At 47.6% G+C, this 25,421-nt stretch overlaps 1 protein-coding gene across 1 annotated transcript in view; it reads left to right on the top strand.

The window, feature by feature from the left end:
• Positions 1 to 25,421, top strand: part of Galnt18 (polypeptide N-acetylgalactosaminyltransferase 18) — a 318,219-nt gene that overhangs the window by 177,920 nt on the left and 114,878 nt on the right. Inside the window, exon 3 of the mRNA XM_021167493.3 lies at positions 5,638 to 5,804. Coding sequence (XP_021023152.1) covers positions 5,638 to 5,804 — 167 coding nt within the window. The remainder of the gene's footprint in view (positions 1 to 5,637; positions 5,805 to 25,421) is intronic.

A 25,421-nucleotide genomic window follows, 5' to 3' on the forward strand; every position in this document is an offset into this window, starting at 1 on the left:
TTGGTCTTCTCTATGTACACTGCTGTGAAGAGAGGGGCTAAATGACTAAAGGCTGAACTCTTGGGAACCATGAAGCAAAATACACTTTTCCTCCCTTCACCTTGACTTCCCGCAGGTGTTTGGAACAGCAGTGGCAAGCTGACCAACCCTCTGGGGAAACATCCTACCTGGGAAGATGTGGACAAGAGGATATGGTCACTTCATCATAGAGGACCAAGGTGCTAGATGCACTCATTACCTTTACATACCTGTGACCAAACGACCTAAGAAAAACTACCCAGGAGAAGAGAGGATTTGTTTTGACTTCTTATTTCAGAGAGTTCGGCCCATAGTCATGACAACTGGACTGTGGGGAGGAAGCCACTTTCATCTCACGATAGACAGGAAGCAGAGTGTAAGGAAGGCATTTAGGATTGAATATAACCTTGAAAGTCAGTGCCCTGCCAACCAGGGACCAAACAGTCAATGCATGAACTTGTAGGGGGCACTTCAGTCAACCCATCAGACTGGATCATCTCAGCAGTGTGCACACGAGAGCAAAGTCTACAGGGTGACTGCTGGGCTCACAGGAGAAGTCGGCTGGAGTCTAGGACAGACACCCAGAGCTTATACCCATTTAGTCCACAGTCAAGTAACAGTGTGACTCCTAGGTAAGAATTTGCATCATGGACTTAATAAGACAGTCCAATTAGAGTACAGGATGGCCCAAACTGTACAAATTAGCTGGTACTGACAGTGATTCGGCCAGTGCAAGGCCAATTAGGTCAACTCATCTCCGCATCTTATATCATCATCCTCTGTGATATTTCTTAAAAGTGCGTTTCTACTGCATGGTCCCAGCAGCAGCCATCTAGTCTGGCAACCTGAAATGCCAACGAGGGCTGTGACCAGCAGATAGGACTATATATTTTGACTGATGCACACTTTCTTGTCTCTTTTTGTTTCCTTCCTTCAGCAGTGAAAGCTCTGCTTCAATATTGGTAGAGTGACTGGAACCATGACTATGTGTATGTGATGGGGAGTGGGTTTGGGGACAGTTGGAAAGGAAACTTTGTCAACAAATCAGCAGAATGTCTTTTCATTGCCAGGCACTGGGCTAGATAGTGGTGTGAGGCTGTGAGCAAGGCCATTCTCAGCCATCAGGAAACTCATGGTTCAGGGACAGGGTGGCCAGGCATTTCACCCCGTGTGAAGTAGTCATTGTTCTAAAGTTGAGAAAATTCCAGGCAAACCACCTGGCCTCATTGCTATAGTGGCAAGGGATGTCCTTGAAATGGTTGGTGGTGACAAGACACTGCTTGGGAGGGAACCACAGCGTGCAGATAATTTCTTCAGCCAAGTGTCCTCAGCACACTGTATGTATGATGAAAGAGCCTTAAGTTTGTTCAGTAAAAGACCTCTGGGTGATCTAGTCATACGAGAGAGTGGGGAGAGAGAGAGAGAGAGAGAGAGAGAGAGAGAGAGAGAGAGAGAGAGAGAGAGAGAGAGAGAGAGGGAGAGGGAGAGGGAGAGGGAGAGGGAGAGGGAGAGGGAGAGGGAGAGGGAGAGGGAGGAGGAGAGGGAGGAGGAGGGGGAGGGGAGGGGGAGAGGGAGAGGAAGAGGGAGGAGAGGGAGGAGAGGGAGAAAGTAGCTTGTCCAAGATCATGCAATATGGAAGGCTAAGCTCACCAGGTGGTGCGTCACCTACACCTTCTTTCAGGTAGGTGTGGAAAGCCTGAAGTGGGGAAGGAGAAGGTACCACATGTTGTGAGAGACACATGTGATCAGGTTCCCAGTAAGAAGGGAAAAGAAGACTTTGAATAGATGAGGACATTTGATGGAACAACTTAATGGAGGCTAAGGAAGAACCAGGACATATATACAGGGAAAGGAAACACAGGCAAACAAGAGCCTGTTGGTGGAGGGAGGGCTTAGCATTCAAGAGATTCGTGGTGTGCATTTAAGGTATAGGCTGCACAGAAAATAAACACATCTATGTGCTCTATTTGATGCCCAATACACTAACCACCTACTAACCACTGTGCCAGGTCCTTGTTGAAAATGGCAGGGTAGCAAACAATCCTTGCTCTCATGGAGCGATGTTCGTTGGCACTCTGGGAGAGATTATAAACGAGTGTGGTTTGTACGTCTTTCTTATGAAAATGGTGATCAATGGGGTTTAGTTGTAAAAGAACCATAACGTTTTTATTATGGTTGGAGAACGGCCACCGGGAGACTGGCTTTCACTGGGGACATTTAAAATAGTCTTCTTAAAAGGAGCAATCTAGGTAGCCATGTTCAGAAATAAGGAAAGAGACTGGGGGAAGGTGACTAGCTCTGTCTCTGACAAAGGACAGGTGGGTACAGGGGTCTAGGGCCACAGCCTCATTTACCAGGGAGGACAATGAGCTTGAACCATACAACTCCGAAGGGAGCCAACCACTGTGTGTTTGACTGTGGATGACATTACTTTGGTTTAAGTTTTCTCTCTCTCTCTCTCTCTCTCTCTCTCTCTCTCTCTCTCTCTCTCTCTCTCTCTCTCTTTCTCTGTGCATGTGTGCATATGTATGTGTGCATGCACATGTGTTTGGATGTGCATGCATGTGTGCTACATCTATTCAAGTGCCTGAAGAAGCCAGAAGATGATGTGGATTCTGCCTGATGTAGACTCAAATTCAAACCCAGGTCCTTCAGGAAAGCAGCCAAATTGCTGAGTCATCTTTCTAGGCCTGTGTGACACTACTTTTAAGATCAATTTAGCAAGCAATGCATATGTTAGTATTCTCCTGTTTCCCTGCCCAGGGAAGGCCCAGATGCCTGGTCTTGGTTGCCCATTATAAATAAGTTCTAGCCAACACAATCACTTGGCCGTCTTCCACAAACCTTCTCAATGCTGTTATTGAAATTACATTCAGTGTAGGGAAAGGAGAAAGTATCTTTGGGAAGAGTTTGCTGAGTTGAAGAATTTCCTCTCTTCTCTGTGGTTAGGCAGGCTGCTTATCTCCTCTCGAGCCACAGCACTGTCCCCTGGGCCCTGTGAGATCTCGGCATGACCAACTCTTACACAATATTTAAGAGTCTAATCTCCCTCTTCGTAGAGGGCTTCTTGACCACTCCCTGGAACTGCTGTCCAGACATCATGGTGTCCATGTGCCCTGTGTTCGCTTAATCTTAACACTTACAGCAACTTGCTTTCATATTCATCTATTCCTCTTATCAAAATATAAGCCCCGTGAGGACGAGAAGTTATCTGTGTCCCATTGTGTCCTGGGACCTATCATCAATACTACCAGGTATACAAAACTCAACACAACACATAGTTATCCCATTACGTACAAGAATGAAAGTGTGCTACACCAATCTGTTAGCTTGATGGTTGTATTAAAATTGTGAAGTAGACTTGGGAAAAGGCTCAACTCCTTTCCCTCCCCCACCTCTCTTTGGTGAGAGGGAAGGAGAGCTGGAAATAGAATGGGAGAAGTTTCTGTAAATTTCTGGTAACCATAGAGACAGTGATTTTCGTTTATTAATCTCCTGCTCTTAAGCAGGCTGGGGCCCCATGGTGATTTCTCCAAATTGCTCAGTCTGGTTATCCTGCAGCCTTCCTCATTAAGAAGAGCAGGCCCATTCCTATCCTGCAGCACTTTAATTACTGAGAGCAGAAGAACCGCTCTTACGCTAATTACCGCATGTTCTAACTTGGCTGTACCACCACTTTGGAACAATGTAACACGGCCACAAGCCCTAAACCCCTGGAGCCTTCGGTGCCAGGTGGTGGGTGTAGGCAGGCAGCTTCCTCTCCAAGCCCAGCGCTCTCTCCTTTCATTCAGCTGTCTTGAAGGTGAGGCTCAGGACATTCTGGAACAGCTTTTCATTTAAGCCAGGACAAGCCACCAGCAGGGGTTCCAGCCCCTGAAGGCAATGCTTCTGATAGCAAGAATTACTTACCCCTGGGATGTATGCTCTTCTTGTTGCCTGGCCTCTTGTGGGCTCTGATCTCATGGCTCTTGCTTCTCTTCCCATGCAGAAAGACATGTAGGTTTTGTGAGTGTACTTCTGGTCAAGTAAGGGTCTCCTCGACGGCTTCAGGAAGCTGGGGAAAAGGACAGTCTGGGGCAGCTCCTTCATGGCCATTTCCTCCTTGGTATGGCTGGGAGAAGACCAGAGAATTCTCTCTCTCTCTCTCTCTCTCTCTCTCTCTCTTTCTGTCTCTCTCTCTCTCTCTCTCACACACACACACACACACACATACACACACACACAGACACACAGAGAGAGAGAGAGACAGAGAGAGAGAGAGAGAGAGAGAGAGAGAGAGAGAGAGACCACTGAAATGACTGCTGTAGCCATTAGTAGCTATGAGTCTTGCTCCTTCTGTCTCATCAGTGTTGGGATTCTGACCCCCTTTGGGTCACTGGATGGATAGGATGTGGAAGACACTTCCCCAAGTGAGGAAGACTGGGTGGAGTCACAGTTCCCTCCTAAAGTCAGTCACCTGAGGTCTGACCTCCCTGCCTTTAGAAACACCAAGGCTTCCCTTAAGCTGCATTTTTCATCCTTTGGCTTTTAAATGCTTAGCCATCCTTCCAGCAAATGTTCTTAGAGAAGCCTCCTTTGGCTGTGTGCTGTACTAGGTCAAAGCTTCTTACCCTCTGCCTCATTAACCTGTAATAAAATGTGGGGCCTGTGAAAGATCTGGAAGAGCCGAAGAGTTCTCAGTGCACAGAGACTAAAGCTTAGTTCAAAAGCCAAACTCATGAAGAATCGGGGAAGTTTCTGCCAGCGCTGACCTATGTATGTCACACAACTTCTCTGAAGCCTTGGCTCTGAACACGGGCACTTTGCCACATGACAGCAATGGGTGCTCCCTGAAACAGAGACTCAGCTTCAAGATCGCTGTATCATATAAGATCGCTGTATCATATAAGATCGCTGTATCATATAAGATCACTGTATCATATAAGATCGCTGTATCATATAAGATCACTGTATCATATAAGATCGCTGTATCATATAAGATCGCTGTATCATATAAGTTGCAGTGTTTTACTCTCCATTCAAAGTTTGCAGTTCCCATAGAAACACAATAGTTTAATTACAGACAGCAGAACTGCCCGTATCCTGACCACCATGGCTTACACATTAGGCTTAGTGAGCCTTTGGATTGTGCTGTGTTGAAAAGACAAGCATGTGGAGGTCACTCATATATCAGTTTTCCATTTATCTTTAATAAATGGTAAATTTTATGTATACCAAAGAATTGTTTTAAGATAATGTTGTATGATTTATCATTAAAGTTTGATTTAAATACCTATTTTAGTTACCTTTATACTCAGTGTCACTTAAAATTTCCCAGGTAAGAAGGGGCTATGGTTATAGGAAGGCTTAAGAAGCCTGTGCCAGGTGCTCAGGTCTTACTGCTCAGCTGGTGTGGCCACCAACTCACTTTCATGCTCTCGTGGCCGAGGTTTTGATAACTGTAGACTTCTGCTACTCACGTAGAGCCCATCATTGGCATACCAGAAATGAGAGAATGGGGAGAATTGGGGCTCCTGACCCCACCAGAAAAGCTGAAAAAGTTTGAGGATAAGCCCATACCTGGTGTGACCCCAGAGGTGTCCCCAGCAGGTCCAAAAGCTCAGCCATTCTTCTCTCCAGGTGCCGCAACCTCTCGTTCCCCGACAGCCTACCCGAGGTGAGCATCGTGTTCATCTTCGTCAACGAGGCGCTCTCAGTGCTCCTGCGTTCCATCCACTCGGCCATGGAACGCACGCCATCACACCTGCTCAAGGAGATCATCCTGGTGGACGACAACAGCAGCAATGGTGAGTGTCTGTCTCTTGGGAGCTGAGCGTCTGGTCCCATGAGGGCTGATGAGAGTCTTCAGCTTTGGGTTTTCAGTTCTCCAGGTTTTCAAGGTTTTCTTCCATTTAGGAGGTATTGCCTCAGAGACAGATTCATGATGGCCACTGCTTGGAAAGTCCATGTGCACTCCCAGATGGGCCATGTCTTCAGTGGCTGGCCACTGCTTCTCCTAGCATTCCAGCACAATATGAGGAGATGAGATGTCTTGAATCTACCCCACCTCACACACCGTGACTGTTCCCTATGAAGCATCATTTCACTGGTGGTGGTCCTCACCTCCACTTGGATGATGCTTTGTAGTTGTTTTGCCATCAAGAGTGAGGATGGTGCTGATTGGTTGGGGATGTTTATAGATGTGACCCAAATGAAAGCAAATCTGTGTGAATCACTGGTTCCCCTCTGATATCCATTCTCTGTCCTCTGAAAGGCTCAAGCTTGCCTGCAAGCATCTCATTGAACTCTTCCATGTGTCTCTTTCTCCAGCCACCACCAGCTACCTCTATCCACTTGGTACATGCTTCACATCCCCAGATTCCCACTCTCATAAGTTCCCAGAACTCTCCAGACTTAAAGATCCGGTGTGCACAGCTTAGAGACATCTATGAAAGTGCTTATGATAATGTATGACCTTAAAAATAGTCAACTGTAGTGTGAGCAGATCACAAGTCCTTGTGTTGCCTTTTAAGCCTTCTTGAGCATATGTAGGGACATTCCAGATGAGTCATTTACTGTAATGAGGTAGGCAACTTTTGATTTGTTATCAATTAACGCTGAAACATATCAGATAATTGAAATGGCTTTCATCTCAATAAGCGAATTTCCCTTTTTATTTTCTTGTCATAAGTTAAGAACCACTGGAACAGAGCGGTGAGGGAATTAGAAGCTTTCCAAAGGGGATGTTCATGATCTACTTGCTTCATTGCCCCCTGGGCACAAAGGAAGGAGACATCAACAATGTGAAAAAGTTGCCAATGTCATTCTGAAGAAGGTGGACATGAGGGAGGTCAGAAAGGCCCAGCCCCCATCTCTATTGGTACCCACCTTCACCTCATTGAAGATTCAATGAAAGGACTCTCCAGAGAGCCCTGTGCCACCTCTCGTATCACATGAGGAGGTGAGGCATGCCAGAACCTCTCTCCCAGTGGTGAGGGTATTCCCAAATAAAAGACACTCCCAAACCCCACTCTGATACATTTATCACAGACTAAAGGACGAGATTCCACTTGATTTTAGTCTGTGGAGAAAGCAGAGGGGATGCTGCACTGCTTTTCTATGAAATTTAGGTTCAGAAAATGTCAGATGTGGAGGATTTCGCATGTGAGCTTTTAGCATGTAGTCCTCATTCTGTCAATGATGGTGACCATCAGATGGCCTTGGTGAGAGGAGTGAGGGGTTGAGGGTTGAGCAAAGGAGAGGCTTGTCTGTACTTTGTGATCCTGGGTGGGGAAGGGGCCTCTGGATGAAGGGACATGGGTAAGGAGGCTCCTGTAGAAGGGCATACACAGAAGTCCAAGACCAAGACTGAGAACAAGACGTTACCCTGAGAGCTATTACAGAGAAAGAATTGAGGAACCTGCCATGGACAGATGAGCCAAATGAGAGCAGGACACTGATGACTTGAAGTTTCAAACCAAGGTGCTGTAAGGGACGGTGAGCATTGTCCTGGGACGTGGAGGTGACAGAGCAGTGTGCTGGGGCAGTGCTTACCCATGAATGACATACTTTCCACCTATGTCCTTCAAACTTACTTGGGAGCTTTCAACCCATTAGGGAGTCTGACAGCAACTGAAGGGAGTAACTCAGCTGAAGGGATGGCTACACTCAGAGGCACAGGTGAGCAAGCTGCATCTTACTCCCTGCACACACCCAAGCAAGCACCTGCACCTGCTTGGTGGACTGGAGCAGCATCCCACATCCTGACTGAGGCATTGGCTGTGGTATGTACAAAGTTACCAATGGGGTGTGGGATGTAGCTCACTCCTAGCACCTTGCTTAGCATGCACCAGGCTCCAGGCTTCATCTGAAGTGCTACGAAAATAAAATTTTAAAAGATCTTAGCATTAGAGAAGCTGGGATGAGGGTGCACGAGACCCTCTTCTACAGTCTGTTTTTAATTAGTTCAGAAAGATGATGTCAAGCCAGATGTGGTACTGTATGCCTGTAATCCCAGTACTTCAGAGACAGGTGGGTCTTTGGGAGTTCAAGGCTAGCCTGTTCTACATAGCAAGTTCCATGCCAGTCAGGACTGTATAATCATACCCTGCCTGTCTCAAAATGATACTACTACTACTACTACTAATAATAATAATAATAATTTTTAAATAACCCAAAAGCTCTCCAAAGAGATTCTACCTCATTAAATTTGAAGGAGCAATGACTGGAAATTTCTATTTTTAAAGCACCCTTAACAATTCAAGGCTCTATCTGACAAACTGAATAAATGGACTAGGTATGCCTCCATTCTACCCAGGAAGGTCACTATGCAATCTGAAAGGGTGGACTTTCGGGATGAACTGAGAAGCTGTGGGTTCTAGGATTCCCCCTGCAGTGGAGGAAAGACTGGAGAAAATCCCTCTCAGCTCAATAGTAGCAACTTCCTCTGTGAAGTAGAGGGGACAGTCGCCCCACACACTGAAAACAACTTTATAACTGTGAACTGAACTGTGGTCCCTGCCCAGCCCCGCTCCTTTCCCAGGAGACTAGCACACAGTGAACCACAGTGGACACTCGGAGACATGGGCAGAGACTCATATGTTGAGTAAAGAAGCCCCAACTAGAGAATGGGCATTTAAAGAGAAGAGTAGAGAGTGAGAGCCCAGAGGCATAGGAGGGTGTTGAAGGTGAGCTAGTCAGGATCTGGAAGGAGAAGGAGGCAGTGACAGGTGTGGCAGCGAAGGAACCACAGGTACGATCAGAAGCCTCTCTACTCAGTGAGGACTTTTGTAAAGAAAGAGCTACAGGTTATCCAAACCCACAGCCAGGTGGATGATAAGGAGTTGGAGAAGAAGCCCCAGGGGGTCTGGAAGATCTGGGCTCTGGAAGCCTTGGTAAATAGCAGTGGCCATCCAAGGGTGGGGCTGTGGATGAAAAGCCAAGTGTTCAGGGGGAAGCAGGGAGGGGAAATTCTTTATTGAGGGGAATTCTCTATGAGGGATTCGACTCCAAGGGAGGACCCCCAGCTAAGGCAAGGAGCTGGAACAGCGTTTCTCAAATGTAAACATTTACAGCAGCATCATCTACAGCAAGAAGCAAGCTTCCATCTGACCCAGGATAGCACGCCTACTCATGCCCCTGCACACACCTCCCCTGATTGAAGCAGAACTTCTAAGAAACAATACCTAACTCTTACACAACACAAAGCTTTCTGCCATTTCCATTGTATTCGGTGCTACGGTGTTCAATTTTATTGTATTTCGTTCTATTCTTTCTCCATCAGAGGTAGGCTGCTCTCAAGATCCCTAGTGCACATCAAAAGCACTTTGGTGAACTTGAGCTGGGGGTCCAGGCCATTTCTGTAGTGATTAAATGGGTCTGAAGAGGGGGCGTCCGAGACCCTGGAGTCAGAGGCACTGAACAGAGAGGCTCCATAGAAACAGGAAAGGATGGATCTGGGCTGCAGATACCCAAGAGAACAAAGTGCTCATTTGTTCCCCAGTCCAGATACAGAGGATAAATAGAGGCAGCAAAAGCAGAAGAGTACATTGCAGCCCTAGGCTCATTCCCAGTACCCTGTGGCCAGCAGGGGTCCAGGACTAGAGTTCTCCTGTGTAGAATGGGACAGGATGGTGACTAGCAAAGAGATGGTCTGGCCAGCCGAAGGTGGCGATGGCATAAGAGAGACACACTAAGGAAGGGTGCACCCCTGGTCTTAGGCTTCCTAGGGATGTAGCCTGACCCAGTGCCTGTGTCGCCACCCTGAGCAGCCTCTGTCTGGGGAGCTGCTCCTGTCAGACATCATGTCACTGAGACTGTCACAAGTTCATCAGGTGGACTCCTCCGCTAAGCTCTGCCAACATTGCAGGGGTCTGACCTATTAGTTCAAGCCCCTGCATTAAGTACAAAGCATGGAGGAAGGAGTCAGTCCCCTTTGGTCACTTCTCAGCTTTGGTTTTCTTAGGTACCCTGTGGGGACCTTCAGCTATTCCATGCCCTGTCTGTCTGACAAGACCCCTGAAAACAGCAAGGGACAAAGAGAACAAAGGTTTTCTGTAAGTGACAGAGTGCTGAGGGGACTCAGGGACAGGTTAAAGAGGCAATAAAACCATGACACAGCTGATGGAGGTGACAGGTATTCAGTCACTGTGTAAAGGCGGCTCGCCCTGATGGGAAAGCATAGGGCTGGACACTCCGACAGCTTTGCGGTTCCAGCTCTCTCTAGCGACTCGCTGCTAGTGTGTTCTTAACCTGTGTGAACTCTATTCTCCTTATCTGTAAAATTGAGATGTTTAATTCCTACCTCTGGGATTGTTCAGAGTCTTGGAAGAGATAAGGCATGATGGAAGAATTTGGGCTTTAAAGATTCTAAATTAAGCAGTGCAGGGCCACGGGAATGGTTTCCGCACAGAGCCAGGGTCTCCGTGTGTGCTGGGACCTCCTCTCCCCACCTTCTGTGCTGCAGACTGGGCATCCTCAAACAGAGGGAGGGGAGGCCAACCATGCTTTCACATCCACATCTCCACTGTCCACTCCCTCCGAGGGCAGGGCCTGAGGCTCTGCCAGCCATCCTGTGGAACAGCCTTCGTTCATCTTCTCAGCTGCTTCCTCCCCCAGCTCTGCTTCTCCAGAGACCAGCTCCTGCTTAGGATGCTGTCACTCCCCGCAGCAGGCTTAAATGCCAGTGTTTACTTGTGATTAACAGTATGGAGATTTCCACTTGCCTCAGATCATTGATATGTGCTTGCAGTCCACCTAATATACTCTTACACCCGCCTCGTACTTTGCTTTATTGTCTCCTTGGGGCTTCTCTCAAGTACACCTTTTACCTGTACTGTTTAAAGGGCAGCCCTTGTCCCTGCTTCCCATCACTCTGCAGACTCTGCTTTCTTTCCCTCTGAAGCACCTATTGCCCTCTGGTGGACTGAGCTTAGCTGCTTCCTCTCACTAATTTATCTGTACAACACACACACACACCACCACCACCACCACCACATCACACACACACACACACACACTATATCACATCACATCATATCATATGATACCACACACATACCACACCTCACAAACACACCACATACATACATACACACACGTATCACATATGCACACACCATATCACACCACACCACACACACATAGCACACACAACAAACACACACACCACACAGACATCACATACACACCACACACACACACACAAAACACATATGCACACACAAAGGCACACACACACATACCACACATACACACCATACACACACTCCACACCACACTACATCATACCATACCATTCAGCTAGTATAACCCACAGCATAACTAACCCCACTTCGAACAAACAAACTACAAAAATGGGCTTCTTTCCATGTTAGTCTCATTTATGAATTCAGGCCCTGTTTTGATAAACAGCAAAGAATCATATGCCCTTTTTTTCTGCTTCTTGAAATTTCAAAGTTTATCTTTATTTTGTTACTAAGAACATCAAAGGGATGGTAATGTCAACAATGCCTCTTTTAAGAAACCCTTTCCCTGGAGGCTTCACTCAGCTCCTGACTTGGCAGACACACGCTCAGTCTCCACTCATCCCCAGTGCTTGCTCTCTGCTTCTGCTGGCAGACCAGAGAGAGCTGGCGTCAGCGTGTCCAGGACTCAGGGGCTTTGGTGGTCCTTTCCCTCTCTCCCAGGTTTCCATCTACCTTGCTCATGGATCTAGTCTCCATACTGGCCATTTTCACGTGTTGTTTTTCATATTTGCTGCCTGGAGATGGCATAGGACTCAGTAGGATGGACCTGTCCCCTTACGTCCTAGTGACAGACAGACAGACAGACTACCATGAATCTACAGACTCAAAATCAGTCCGTCGACCTTAGCTGACTCCATTAGTGAATTTCCATGTTGCTATGATAAGCTACTTTAGAGAACAGTTCATGGGAGGGGAGGGGGAGTTTACTCTGGCTCACAGTTTGATGGCAGCCCATCATGTGGGGACTATGCCAGCAGCAGTATGAGGCAGCTAGTCACATGGCATCTATGGTCAGGGAGCAAAGAAAGATGAATGTCAGCTCTCAGCTTACATTTTTCTTCTTCTTCAACCAAGGTCCCAGCCAGGGGTTGGTGTTGCCCACATTTAGGATGGGTCTGCCCTCCTCAGTTAAACCTTTCTAACATTCCCCTCACTAACACACCCAGAAGTGTTTCCATGGTGATTTTAAATCCAGCCAGGTTGAGAGTGAAGATGAACCATCACACTGGCTCTTGGGAGGAAGCTGAGACTACAGAGGACAGCAGAAGCCTGCCAATGCAACCCTGGTCTTCTCACCCCAGTCAAAGCTCCCTCTTCCTCTACACATTTTCTCCTCAGTCAGTTCCTGCTCCAGTTCTGTCTCCATCCTGTGCGAACATGGCTGCCCAGAGCAAGGCAACCCTGGGTTGAGTATTAGTGCCTGAACATGTGGACAACATTGCTGTCTTGTGGGAATGAGTGACCCCTAAGTCCATCTGCTTCCAGAAAGCTGCTTTCATTTTGCATCCCACACAGCAGTCTGGATGAGGGAGTATCTCAGTGTTTCCATGTCCCTCCCAACCACAAGGTGTTTTTGCTGGGCATAAATAGCAGCCCTAAAAGATATTTAGAAAGAGATGAACCAAGACAGGCAGGTTTGGAGCAATGCATCATAGGTCACCCTAGGGCATTTGTGTGTAGCTTGTGGGGATCACTTGGCCAACTTTGCAGATAAAAGAGTACCCACAAAGCTCCCAAGATAGACACAGGCAATAAAACTAGGTTTCACAGCTTAACAAGCACCATGGCTGGGCAGGGCCCATGGTCACACAACCAATAAGGATGGATAAGGAAACCCTGTTGCTTGGCTTGATATCTTTTCCTAGCACACTCCTTGGGGAATTTAATGGCATGTCATCTGGTTATCCATGGACAGCCAAGACTCCTGGCACTTCCAGAGGAGGATAGATCAGAGCTAAAGTGATAGCCACACATCTCAAAAAGGTATGTCTGTGCTCTGAAGCTTCAACATGGACTAGGACCTCAGTCTCCTCCTAGATACAGGATGCCTAGAATCCAGGATCAGCTAAAGTCACCTTCAGTACTCTTGGAAGGACTGAGTCCTTCTGAGGCACCCCTCAACCTCCAACTCATGGAGTCCTTCTCTGTGCCAGTGCTATTTTAAGTGTATTGCATAAATTAATCAGGCCCTATGATAGTGGTAAGAGTCACCATCAGTGTGACTTTATGTAACAAGCAAATAGACACAGAGAAGCAAAGTGACTTTTCCAAAGTCACATAGACGTGAGAGTGGAGCCCACACTGCATGGCTTCAGAACCTATGGCCTTGACCAGTGGGCAAGCTGCCTGCCATGCCCCATAGTGCTCTGACTCCAATAGACTTGTTTGACCTTGACCTTTCTTCCCATTCTCTCACTCCAGCCCCTCTGGAGAGAGCAAAACTAGGCAGCAAAGTAAGGAATAAGGAACATGAGCAGGATGGCCTGTCACCTCCACTGGGGCCTTCCTGGGTTCCGTAAAGAGAGGCATGTGGCATAGATGCTTTGAGAGTCTATCAAATAGTTAGTGACCGCGGGCAATCTTGTGAACTTTGAATTACAAAAACATTGGTGTGTGTGTCTCTGCTTCCATGGGTTTGAGTGCAATGTGTGTATAACTGTTTTCATGTCTGTATGTGTGTGTGTATATATATATATATATATATATATATATATACATACATACATATGTACATGTATATATATATATATATATATATATATACATGTATATATATATGCTTAGGTATTCATGTGTATGCCTGCCTGGGCATGCTTATGCATAAATGTGTATGCCTATATGAGTGCTTTTGTGTGGGTGAGGCCCTGTATACACACCATCATTCAGTATGAATATATGTGTACATGGACTCAGTGGTGGGTAAAGCTCTGTCTCTACTGTCCCACCTACAGCCACCTTCAAAGTCAGACAAATAGCAAGTGGTTGTGAGTCACTGTCACTAGTAAGACAGTCACCAAGTAATGACGAAGTAGAACCCTTGTTCCTGAACTCCTTGCTGTCAGCTGCTGGGTCACCTTTCATCTTCTTGGAAAATCCCCACCATCCTTTGGCCCAGAGCCTGCCTAATCATTGTTTAATGTTTCAAAGATGCTGGCCTACATAAGAGATACTCATTCTGGGCCATAAAACCACCAACAGCTTTGCATGCAGCTGGAATAATTGCAAAAATTTAAAAAGAAATCAGAGTCAAAAACAGCCCGATAGTCTTGTACTTTATGGAGCTTAGAGAATCCCATGTAGCTAATTAAATTACAACCAAGATTCAGACAGCTTAAAGGTGTTTACACAGCCAGCCATGTAAGCTGTCATCCTGTCTTCACTGGTCTGCTTCAGGCTAAGGCACCTTGTTGCTACCTACCCCCATCTTTTGCCCAGCGAGACTAGGCTTACCCAGGCCCAGCACTGGCAGTGGCCCTCCAGTAACCTCAAAGTTCAGGCAGTGAGATGCCATGTTCTGCAAGAGTTCAGTTGCTGCCTGGAATTGCTTCTGCCCGCTGTGTTGTTCATCAGAAGTCTGGAGAATGACTCCATGTGATAGTTAATATTGGTTGTCGACTTGACAGGGTGTACAGTCACCTCTGGGCATGCCTGTGAGGAAATTTCTACATCAGGTTCAATGTGGTGCAAAAATGAAAACTAAAATGTGGGCAATATCACCCGATGGAGTGGGAAGCCAGACTGAATATGAAGAATACAAGCCTAGACCAGCATCTGCCACCCACTGCCTGCTGCCTGCTGCCTGCTGCTGCTGCCTGACTGCAGGTGCCATGTAAGCAGATGCCTTCAGCTCCTGCCATCATGACTTTTCTGTTATGATGTTCTGTACCCTCCAATTGTGAGCCGGAGGAGCCCTTCCTTTCTTAGGTTGCCTTGGTCAAGTATGCTGTTGCAGCCATGATAAAGATAACTAAGACCCACCCAGACTCAGCCACAGAGCCTGTCCTCTGCTGCCATCTGGCCTGCATCTCCAAGCCGTTTCTTAGTGACAGATGTGACTCTTGAGCTCCTGATTGCTCCAGGTAGCACACACCTGTCTTCCTCCGCTGACTAAAGCCCTATCCCAGGCCTAGGACATGCTGTGGCCAGTGACTCTGAAATAAATAGACACATACCCCTCATGCAATCAACTGTGACAGTGTATCTCAGATCTGTCATCTGTGTTTCTGCATGTGGTACCTTCACCCGACACTCAGACCGGGGCCGTGCGGGAGATGAAATGAATCCCGTACCTTCTTTGCTAACATTTTCCATGAGCCTGCCACAGAAGTGCCTGTGTAGCATGCACCAAGGTGCCATGTGTCAGTAGCCCACCAGCCCTGACCTCTGCAGAGAGAAGCCATTGATGGTCTGGCCCAGATGTAGCTGCTGCTGGGTGGGGTCTCTGGACTTGCTGCTGCCATGCTTCTCCAACTGGGCTGTGTGCTAATCTTTCTGCCTGTTTCACTACCAATCCACTTCCTTGCTAGAGTATGGAATGGAACTTCTCATTGATACCTCCCTCGTCCTCTCCACTTGACTCCAGTTCCTTACCTGGTTCTGGCTAACTCTTTCTGCTGAGGGCTGGGTTCTGTTTTCTGTATAACCAGACTGGTCTCCTGTTCCCAGGCTCTGATCCATCTGCACTCATGTATCCTAAAGGGAACACCCTTAGTTTGGGATACTGGGTTATGTGGAACTCTGAGGACCTTGACTATTTATGGACCAGCTCAGCTTCAGTTTCCCTACCTCAGGCCTGCATATTTCTACCATCTCCTTTGTTCTCTTCAGCCACTGGGCTGAAGTCCAGACACTCTTCTATGGCGCAAGCCTGGTGGAGTCTCCACAGGTAGCTCATTGCCTTCTTTGGCCCCATTCTCTTATAAAGTTAATTGTCTTAGGGAGTCGGGGCTCCCCGGCATACTTTCCTGACCGTGCCTGGAGGATGAAGCACCTGCTTCTCAGCTAATGAGCACCCCACAAGCCAGCTACATCAAGATGGCCTGGACCACTTTGTTTATAGACTAGCCAAGGTGACCAGTTTTGGATAAACAAAGCTGGCAGGAATCAGAAAAAGGCTCTCCTGCTCTGGTCAGCTGCCTGACCATCTGTCAGAGAGGAAATTCTTGGAACTGGAGCACAGAGCTCAGTGTGGGAGTGATAGGGAGAGCTGTTTCCTGCCTGCAGGTAAGGGGGCCTGATGCTGGCAGCTGGGAATCAAGCTGCCCCTGAAAGAGGCCCCTGAGAACTGCCCCAGGACCTGAGTAGCCCCAACAGGAAAGGACTCTTTGTCCTTCTTGGACTGGAGCCTATCTTTCTCAGCAGCTGGAAATGACAAACCCTGGTGCTGAAGATTATACAGGAAATTTGGGACACTGCTTAGGGTTCTCTTCTGCTTTCTCTATGATTCAAAACAGGACTCCAAACCATTGCTGAGGTTTAGTTATGACCCCAACGTTCTCATAAGAAACTTAATCCCCAGTGTGACAGTGTTGAGAGGTGACACCTGTAAAAAACAATCAGGTCACAGGGCTCTGCTGTCCTGTGTGGATTAATGAACGATGTGGTTAATGTCTGGATTGTCCTTGAGGGTTATCACAAGAGTGGGTTCTGATCAAAGAATGAGTTTGGTTGCTGTGTTATCTGCTTTCCATTGCTATCATGAAATACCCAAGGTAATCAGCTTATAGAGAAAAAAGGTTGAGCTTGGTGTGGTGATGTGCACCTATAGAGGTTAAGGAAGGGAGGGTCTCTGTGAGGTAGAGGCCACCCTGGGCTACACAGTGAGACCCTTCTTCAAGAGGGAGGAAGAGGGGGAAAGGGAATACAGAAGAAAGGAGGGGGAGGGTAGTAATGGAAGAAACCATTCACTCATGGCTAGACTACAAAATGAAGGAAGAGGAGTCTGGATCCCTCTAAGCATTGCTAACACCTGCAAGTCCTTGTACTAGACCCCACCTACTGAGTTTTCCATCACTTTCCTTTAGTGCATACTGGGGACCTCCCAAAGACATTTAAAGTCTAAACCTCGGCAATCAGTGGTCCACACCCCTCCTTGCTAGGCAACAAGAAGGTCGTCTGTAATTGAGCTGTGACTCCTTAATCGTGATCTTCAGAGCCCACAGAACATTCCAGTTCTCTATAGATTACCCTGATTCGAGGATTTTATTACTGCATCCAGAACCAGATGGAAACATTATTGACACCAAACCTTTGGAAGACTGAGGGATCTGGATGGGCTGCTCCAACTCATGCAGTGACCCTTGGTGACCTTTAGTAACATCAGGGGCTGTGTGCGCAGAAGAAAAAGGAAGCTGATTCCTGTCTCCACCACAGCTCCCACACTTTGGTGCATGGTAAACTTTCTGAGCTCTAAGAAGATAAGCAGCCCTCTTGTTTGATGAGCTCAAATTGTGCAGGGGACAGAACAAAGGCTGGGGAGGCTGAGGCTGGCACAGTGAAGGGGCTAAAAATCCCACCAGCAGGTAAGTGCCCTCCTAGGCTGCATCTCACTGCAAGTCTACCATCACCAGGGTTACAACAATGTTTAATTAAGGGCCTGTTCTAACTTTGAAGGACCCTAAGTTAGAGGACAACATTATACTTTTTCTGATACTCCCTGACCTGCCTGCTCAGGCCCACAGGGATTTTCCACTCCATTCATTCACATGCATTCATTCAAAAAATGGAGGAACAGAACCAAGTTCCAAGAGGAGGAGTAGGGGGTTGTGAGCCAGAGCTAAGCTTCTTCCAAGCACCCATTCTCTTACCTGGTATCACACCAACACAGGGCAGGGACAATGGTTCTCACAGCTCTCGTCACAGATGCTTACACTGTGGCTCAGGGAAACTGCAACTGATACTCCCAAACAGGCACAGCCAACACTGGACTCAACTCTGGAGCCTGAGGGCTTAATCCCATCTCTAGACTCAAGGGTCCTAAACTATGCACCAAGACTTGGTAGGCTGTACGGATGGGGGAGGTGAGTCTGTTATGAGTCTGGAGGATGTGGAGACTGCGGTGACTCAGACCAGAAGCCTGTGGTCAGCTAAGGGAGGCAGCTGGTGATAATTTTCTTCCATCACAGTCCCCAGGACGTGCCCATTTGTCCACATTTATGTTCTGTGGGCTGAACAAACCGTGTGCTTGGGTCAAATGCTGCCCTCTCCTACCAGCCCACAGCTTCTTCCACCTGGACTCCCACAGAGAGAAACAGAAGCATCTTTTGAAATGCTATTTATCTCAAGCATCCCTCTCACCCTCTCTCCATGTCTATAATTGCTTGTTTTGCACATCTCAGACACCTGCCAGAATTAGCCACTCCTTCACAGCATCCCTTTGTTGAATGTACAGTTTGAGGGCATCTCCAGACAATGATCCAGAGAGGTTCCTCTTTCAGAAAAGAACAGGGTCTTATGACCACAGGATAGTCTGTGTCCCGAGGCTATGGGCTCAGATTCCAGCCTTGGGACCTTGGAGCCATCTGAAAGCCACAGCACAGAGAGAATATCGCCAGGCTCATGCTTCTGCCCACTGGGGAAAGAAGTTAGATCGTTATAAACCCACAGCTTTAAACCCTTCCTCCCGGCATGCATTTCATGGGTGACAGAAATGAATTAGGAATTAGATCAGGGCTGAGCATTTACATGGGCCCCAAGCCAAATGGCAATTAAAATGAGTATCTAGGTAGGGTTAATGTCGAAGGTGAGGAGTGTGCCGACCTGGGTCCTAGAGGAGAACTGATTGATGGACCCAGCTGATAAGATCAGGAGGTAGAGAGAGGGCACTTCACCCAGGCACTGGGAGGAATTAACTTGCCACCAAAGGGTACTCACTGATGCACTAGGAGAATCCAGCAAGACGGGGCAGATTCTAACACCAGGCTGTTCAATGGCAGCATCTGCTGCCCACTTCAGCCTGTAGGTACCAAAGAAAGGAAAGATAAGCTTCAGCCCAAGTTGCTGGCCCTGTCCTGGGGACTGGTTATGTCTGTGAGCTTGCCCGAGTTGTCAAATTTCATTTGGCTTCAAAATGAGAACTAATATAGAGACTCCAAGCAAACAAAATTGTTTGCTGAGTGTTTCTAGCTGGCCTGCTCGGGCATGAGGCTGAGAAATTGGCTGGAGTGATTTTATTTTCTTTAAAAAGAGCACTCAAGGTTGTTGCCTGATCTTTCTGAAGTGACTTCCCATAGTCCTGGGTGGCTGATTGCTGCCTTCTGGACCTTTGCACTCTGTATTCCCGTGAGGAATGGGAACAGGAGTGGGTAAGGTGACGCTTGATGAATTCCCAAATGTCACATTTCCTCCTCCACCTTTGTTGTTATCAGACAGTGCATGCATGCACAGATACATGGGTCCATGGGACAATGAGCATATGGATGTGTGAGTGAATGGGTACCTGGATACACGGGTACATGGTTGCATCCGTTTGTGAGTACATGGATACGTTGGTGTGTGTGGGTGTGTGGGCACATGGGTGAAGATCCAAAATGGACTTAATATTTACAACTTCATGTTATAGGTATTTTATGCCCATTTTAGAGATGAAAGAACTGAGTGTCCAAGTTGTTAAATGAGTGGCTAAATTTCTCTCAGCAAGATAGTAGTAGAGCTGAGCCTAAGCCTTTTATTTTCCAACACCAAGCTCAAGATATTCCTCTTCTTTTTCTTATATTTCCCACTCAAATTAAAAGCAAATGAATGCTTGCCAGGTATCTAGAGACCGCCTTGTGGGGGTTGGAGACACTGCCTATACAAATAGATGGCAAGGAGTGCCTTTTCCCATTCAACACATATTTACTCATCCTTGTCAGCAGAATTCTAATGTGGTCCTGTGAGATTTCTAGCACTGCGATAGACTCCACCCAGGGCACCAAGAGAGCTGTCAGGCAAATACTGCCTTGGGTATTGCTGACGTTAACAGGTGTCCTCTTTTAGTTGGGTGGATCTCCAGGTCTCCAATGGTGATAGAAGGAAGTATGCTCTGGTGGTCTTAAGCAAACATAACTCTATGCTGTGATGTGCCTGAAGGAGTTAGGTAGCTGAAGGCAGCCTGAACGTATTGAGTTGAGCATCCAGCCAATAGCCGACAGGAAGCCGGAAGAGCTTTCTAATACAAAGAAGGGAATTTGACCAACAGCCAATCTGACTGGTGGACAACCCTGAGCCCCAGATGAGAACCAGCACTACCAACACCTCCCATTCAGCCCAGGAGTCTCTGAGCAGACACCCTACCAGGCACCATCTGAACTATGAATTACAGAAACCAGAAGTCAATGAGTGTGCATTGATTTAAGCTGCTAAGTGAATGGTATACCAGGCCAGTGCACTATGTATGAGTGATCTGAGGCCTGGAGCAGGAGACAGGCAAAACACAAATAGTGATGGATCATGCTAAATTCCCTAAGTGGTAAAAAAATAGAACAATAGGAAATAATCAAGTTGTGTGTGTGTGTGTGTGTGTGTGTGCGCGCGCGCGCTCGCGCGTGTGTGTGGTATGTACAGGGTTAAAAAAAACCCCTCTTGCCCAGGATTTCAGACTGAGGGAATAGCAGCAGTGGAGACCCTGAGGTGGGAGGCTGGCATGATCTCAGAGCTGAGAGGTGCTAAGACAAGGGAAGGAAGGAGGGAATAGCTTGGATGGTTCATGCAGGTCCTCATGGCATGAGCTCTGTTTGGAAGACCTCCACCACTGTGATGAGTGGCTGCAGCAGCATTTGAAAAACATTACAGTGGGACTCTGGTGGCTAAAGGGAAGGAGCAAGGATGAATGAATAGTGAATGAAGGAGTGAATCATTGGAAAGAGTTGACGATGCATTCCAGGCTTCTCACTGGTCATGTGCGAAACACAGGTGTCGTCTAGCAAGATGGGGTGGGGGTGGGGGGTCTATGGGACACCATCGAGCTGGAGAATGACATCAAGTGTCAAATTTGGTTTCTGTTGAATATGATCTAAGTACCAGAGCTCAGAGGGGAGGCCTTAGTGGACTCTGGGATGAGCAGAGTGGTCTGCAGAGGTGGGACTGGGGTTCAGGGAAGGGTAGGAACTGTCTATGGTTGTATGGTTGTGCAAACATACCATGAGCAATCTATGTAGAACGGCAGAGCACCCCCACTTTTGCACAGCAAAGCTTCAAGAAACAAGCCTAGACCTCTGACGTAGCCATCTTCCTGGTCCCTATGCTCCTGTGTGGGAGCCTCAGGACAGCCACAGAGCCAAGGCAGAGGCCTCAGGAAGAAGGCAGGGTCCCTGGAAGGGATAGCAACTTCTGGGAAGAGTGGAAAGTTCAGGAAGGAATGAAGGGGAAGCTTCCAGAAGGAGCAGGGGCATTCGGAAGAGTGGCTCTGATGGGAGGTGGCACCTTGGCCGGTTTTTTTTTACTTCTGGGCTGGTGGTAAGGTATATTAAACACCCAAGGACATGAACTTGAAATTGTAGTCTAATTCAGTGAAAGGGTTGGTGAGCAGAGAAGAATGTATGTGAACACTGAATCCCCTGTAGGACAATCAAATCCCTAATTAAAATCACCCCCAAGATGAAACATCAGCCCCCAGAGAGAGCTAGGAAGGCCTGTGAACCCTAATGGGATCATTATCTCTCTGGGAGGAGCCTGGGCCAGCCTATGGCTTCTCCGCTGGTCCACTGGATCCAGGTAGGGTGTGTATACCAAAGTGTTTCCCATAGGAATCCCGAGAAGAGGGCTCTGGACAGATGGCAGGCAGCCACTTAGGAACACATGTGTGACTGGCCTCAGCTTCTCTAGTCTTCCCTTGGAGGAGCCACTCCCCCAGAAGCATGCCTAAGACATGGTCTTTGTCAGGGGAACTTGAGATAAGCTTGCAGGGTGAGAAAACAAGATTAGGGATGCATCCAGCAAATGGGAGCTTTCCTGTTACCTCCCCTGTAGGTGAGGATCCATTCTACAGGAAACTCTGGTGTAAAATACATGCACAGATTATCCTTGCTGAAAGGCAAGGGAGCTGGGATATGTATGTGCCACTTCCCTTTTGTTGAGGTTGAGGACTCTCAAGAGTATCAATTTTAAGGTGGATCTTTTGGTAAAGTGTCATCTGAGCAAACATAAGGACCTGAGTTCGAATCTCCAACCCCCATGTAAAGTGAGCTCACCATAGTGTTAGTAAACCCAGCAGGTAGGGAAAGAAGGATCTATGTAGCTTGCTGAGGCAGGCCCAATCAGTGAACTCTGGGCTCAATGAGAGACCCTGCTTCAAAGGATAAGGTGGAAAGCAGTTAAGAAAGCATACCATGTCAGCTCTGGCCTCTACTTACACATCTCCACATATGTACATACCACACATGAACACATACTTACACCACACATGCACAGTTAATCTCTTCCCTTCAGTCCCCCCCCCCCCCCCCGCAGTTGCCAAGGAAGAGCAGACTTTTGTGGTTTTAAATTAAGCCTATGAACAATGGTCCTGGCAATAAGATGTGACAGTGGAGATTCAGAAGGCAGGGGTTTCACGGATATGGATGTCCGTTATAGCACTCGGTACAAGGACCATGGTGCATATTGCAGGAGAGTGGGGGTGGAGAGAGGGAGAGTCTCAAAGACAGAGAGTCAGAGAGAGAGAGAGAGAGAGGCAGAAAGAGAAACAGACAGACAGACAGAGACAGAAAGGCACACACATAAAGACACACACATACACAGAGAGAAAAAGAGAGAGAGAGACACGCAGAGAGACATAGAGCGAAATAGACACAGAGACACCAACAAAGAAAGATATACAGAAAGAGATATCAGGGATTGAGCCTATAGACACTCACTCATGCTAAGAAATTTCTCTGCCTCTGAATATATGTCTCCAGTCCTTTCTTCTTTTCTCTCTCCCTCCCTCCCTTCCTCCTTCTTCCCTTTCTTCCTTTTTTCTTTCCTTCCCTCTCTTCCTTTTCCCCTGCCTTCCTTCCTTCTCACATTTTTCTGAAGATAAGTTGCCCAGGCTACCTTTGAACTCATTGTATAGTTCAGACAGGCCTTGAATTCTTGACCCTTCTACTTTAGCCTCCTGAGTAGCTGAGATTTCAGGCCTGTGCCACCAGGCCTGAATTTTGGGATGTTTTTAAAACCTACATTTCTAAAAGGCCTGTGATATTGACTCTGCATAAATGCAATTAGGCCAACCATGAGGCATGCTAGAACCTCTGCAGCTGGTTAAAGCTGTTGCTGAGGCTAGGCAAGTCCAAGATGCCTGGGTGAAGTGTCTCCTGCCTTCAGAGCTTGGAGACCTGAACTCTATGAGTCTGTTCACTTGCCCAGTGGGTCCATGAGAGAGGCAGACACCTGCAGGAAGATGAAGCTTGGAACTGTTCAGACAGGCTGGTGTTAGGGATCAAAGCTCCAAGGCCAGGCAGCTTGGAAGCACAATGCCAGTTGGCAGAACTCAAGAACAAGGACAAGATTGGGTCTGTAGAAAAAGCTGGCAAGCTCAGAAATGGATTAGGCCAGTGGCCTCCAGTCAGTTGCGGAGATGCAGCCTAGGCAGCTAAGGTGAACACAGATTTGTAAAGACTGGCTGCATTTGGGGGAGGTAGCAAGGAAGCTGAAGTTCATCGGGAACAACTGTCAAAGGGTAGGTACCTTCTGGACACCCTCACCACACCAGGCTGGGGCCCTCATTGCTTAGGGGTACACCCGGTATCTCCCCAGATCATCTTCACTGACCAGTGCCTGTCACAGCACTGACCCAGGTGTTGTAAGTGTTGGTGGCCAGAAGCTCAACGTTGCTCCCATCCTCTTGATATTGTATTTGGGTTACATAGTTGTCACATGTGCCTATTACTCCTGGGAAACTTTGCTAAAAGTCCTCCTCACCTTACCTCCATGAGGGACCTGTGGTGTCAGCCACATCTCAGATGCCTGAGGGATCAGAGGAGACTGGCTTTGAACCAAGCTCTAATTCTCACCCAGCCTCTTCCCAACTTTGCCCTGCTTCCCTCTTCCCCTCTTCTTCTCCCAAAGTCAACCCAAAGTTCCCAGCCCCAGACTGTGCTTAGGGAGAACCTGCTCAAGAGCAGCCCAAGCAGTATATGAAGATGTCTTGCTGGAGTCACCCACTACCCCAGTTCCCATGGGACTTTGGGTCACTTGTTACTGGGACTGTTCTGAACACGTCACGACTGCATTATCCTTTATGTCAGCATCTCAATTAGAATGGATTGGGTTCCTTGTATGAGCCTAAAACCGTGCCAGGGTCCGTGGGGGCAGAAAAGAAGCAAGGAGCACGTCTTTCATGTGAAGACACAAACCTCCGCCTGATGTAGGCATCTCAATTCTAGTAGGAACAGAGTGTTCTCCATGGGCAACTAGCAGAAAAATGGGGGTGACTAGATCAGGAAGACAAAGATGAAGTGGAAGGGAATAAAAAGGGGATTTGTAGGGGGCTTAGGATAGATGGAGAGTCAAGACAAGTTCTTGAATCCCATGAAGTTCATGTGAGGTAGATGTTTTGTGCCACCAGAAGTCAATCAGAGGCAAGCCAGGGATGGACCATTCCTGTGCATCCTGACAGGAAGCTGCTGCACAGATTCAGGGCACAGGCTATGAAACTAATTTTCTATACAAGCATGCATACATGTGTGTGAATGTGTATGTGTGTTTGTGCACATGTGTGCGTGTGTGTGTGTGTGTGTGTGTGTGTTTGCGTGTGTGTGTGTGTGTGAGATCCGAAGGTTGGGCAGCAGCCTGGTTGAGACAAGGCTCACAGGCTCATTATCCTGCAGCATCAGCTACTGCTGCATTTCTGGAAAGACAATAAGACCAGAAACAGGGCACGAGCTCAGAGCCAGATAATTAGGCAATAGCGAGGGTTTAATGGAGGCACCTCTTGGCATGCCTGGAATCTGCCGCACAGAGAGGATACTTCCATGCCTGCCACTGAAAACTGCAGGGGCCAGACATCTAGAAAAAGTCTCAGCAGCCGAGGGTGGTAAGTGGAAATTAATTATATGAAGCCTGTGATTGCTCACTTAAGATGTGTAAAAATGCCACTGATGAGCGCTTTATTTCATTGGCTGTCTTAATCATTTGAATATAATGAGTGCAAAAATGCAAGCTGGGCCTTTCCCAGGTTCACCTCTGCCTCTGAGCTCACCTTGCCCACCCTCCCCATCCCCGTTTCTCTGAGATTAGAAAGCAGGGCCCTGACAGGAAGCAGGTGGCTCTCTTAAACTCAGAGTCATTTGGTTTGGTTTTTGCAGAGTTTAATAAAGAGACACTATAGAAGTGTGAGAAGGGCATAGATAGCTAGCTGCAAGGAGCAGGACAAGACCCAATGTTCCAACTGCAGGGATTCCTTCCATCCAATACCCAGAAGGGTGAAGACAGGAGGGAACA

The sequence above is a fragment of the Mus caroli genome, unplaced genomic scaffold (assembly GCF_978045245.1).
Source record: "Mus caroli unplaced genomic scaffold, Mus_caroli_1 scaffold_8, whole genome shotgun sequence".
Taxonomy (NCBI): domain Eukaryota; kingdom Metazoa; phylum Chordata; class Mammalia; order Rodentia; family Muridae; genus Mus; species Mus caroli.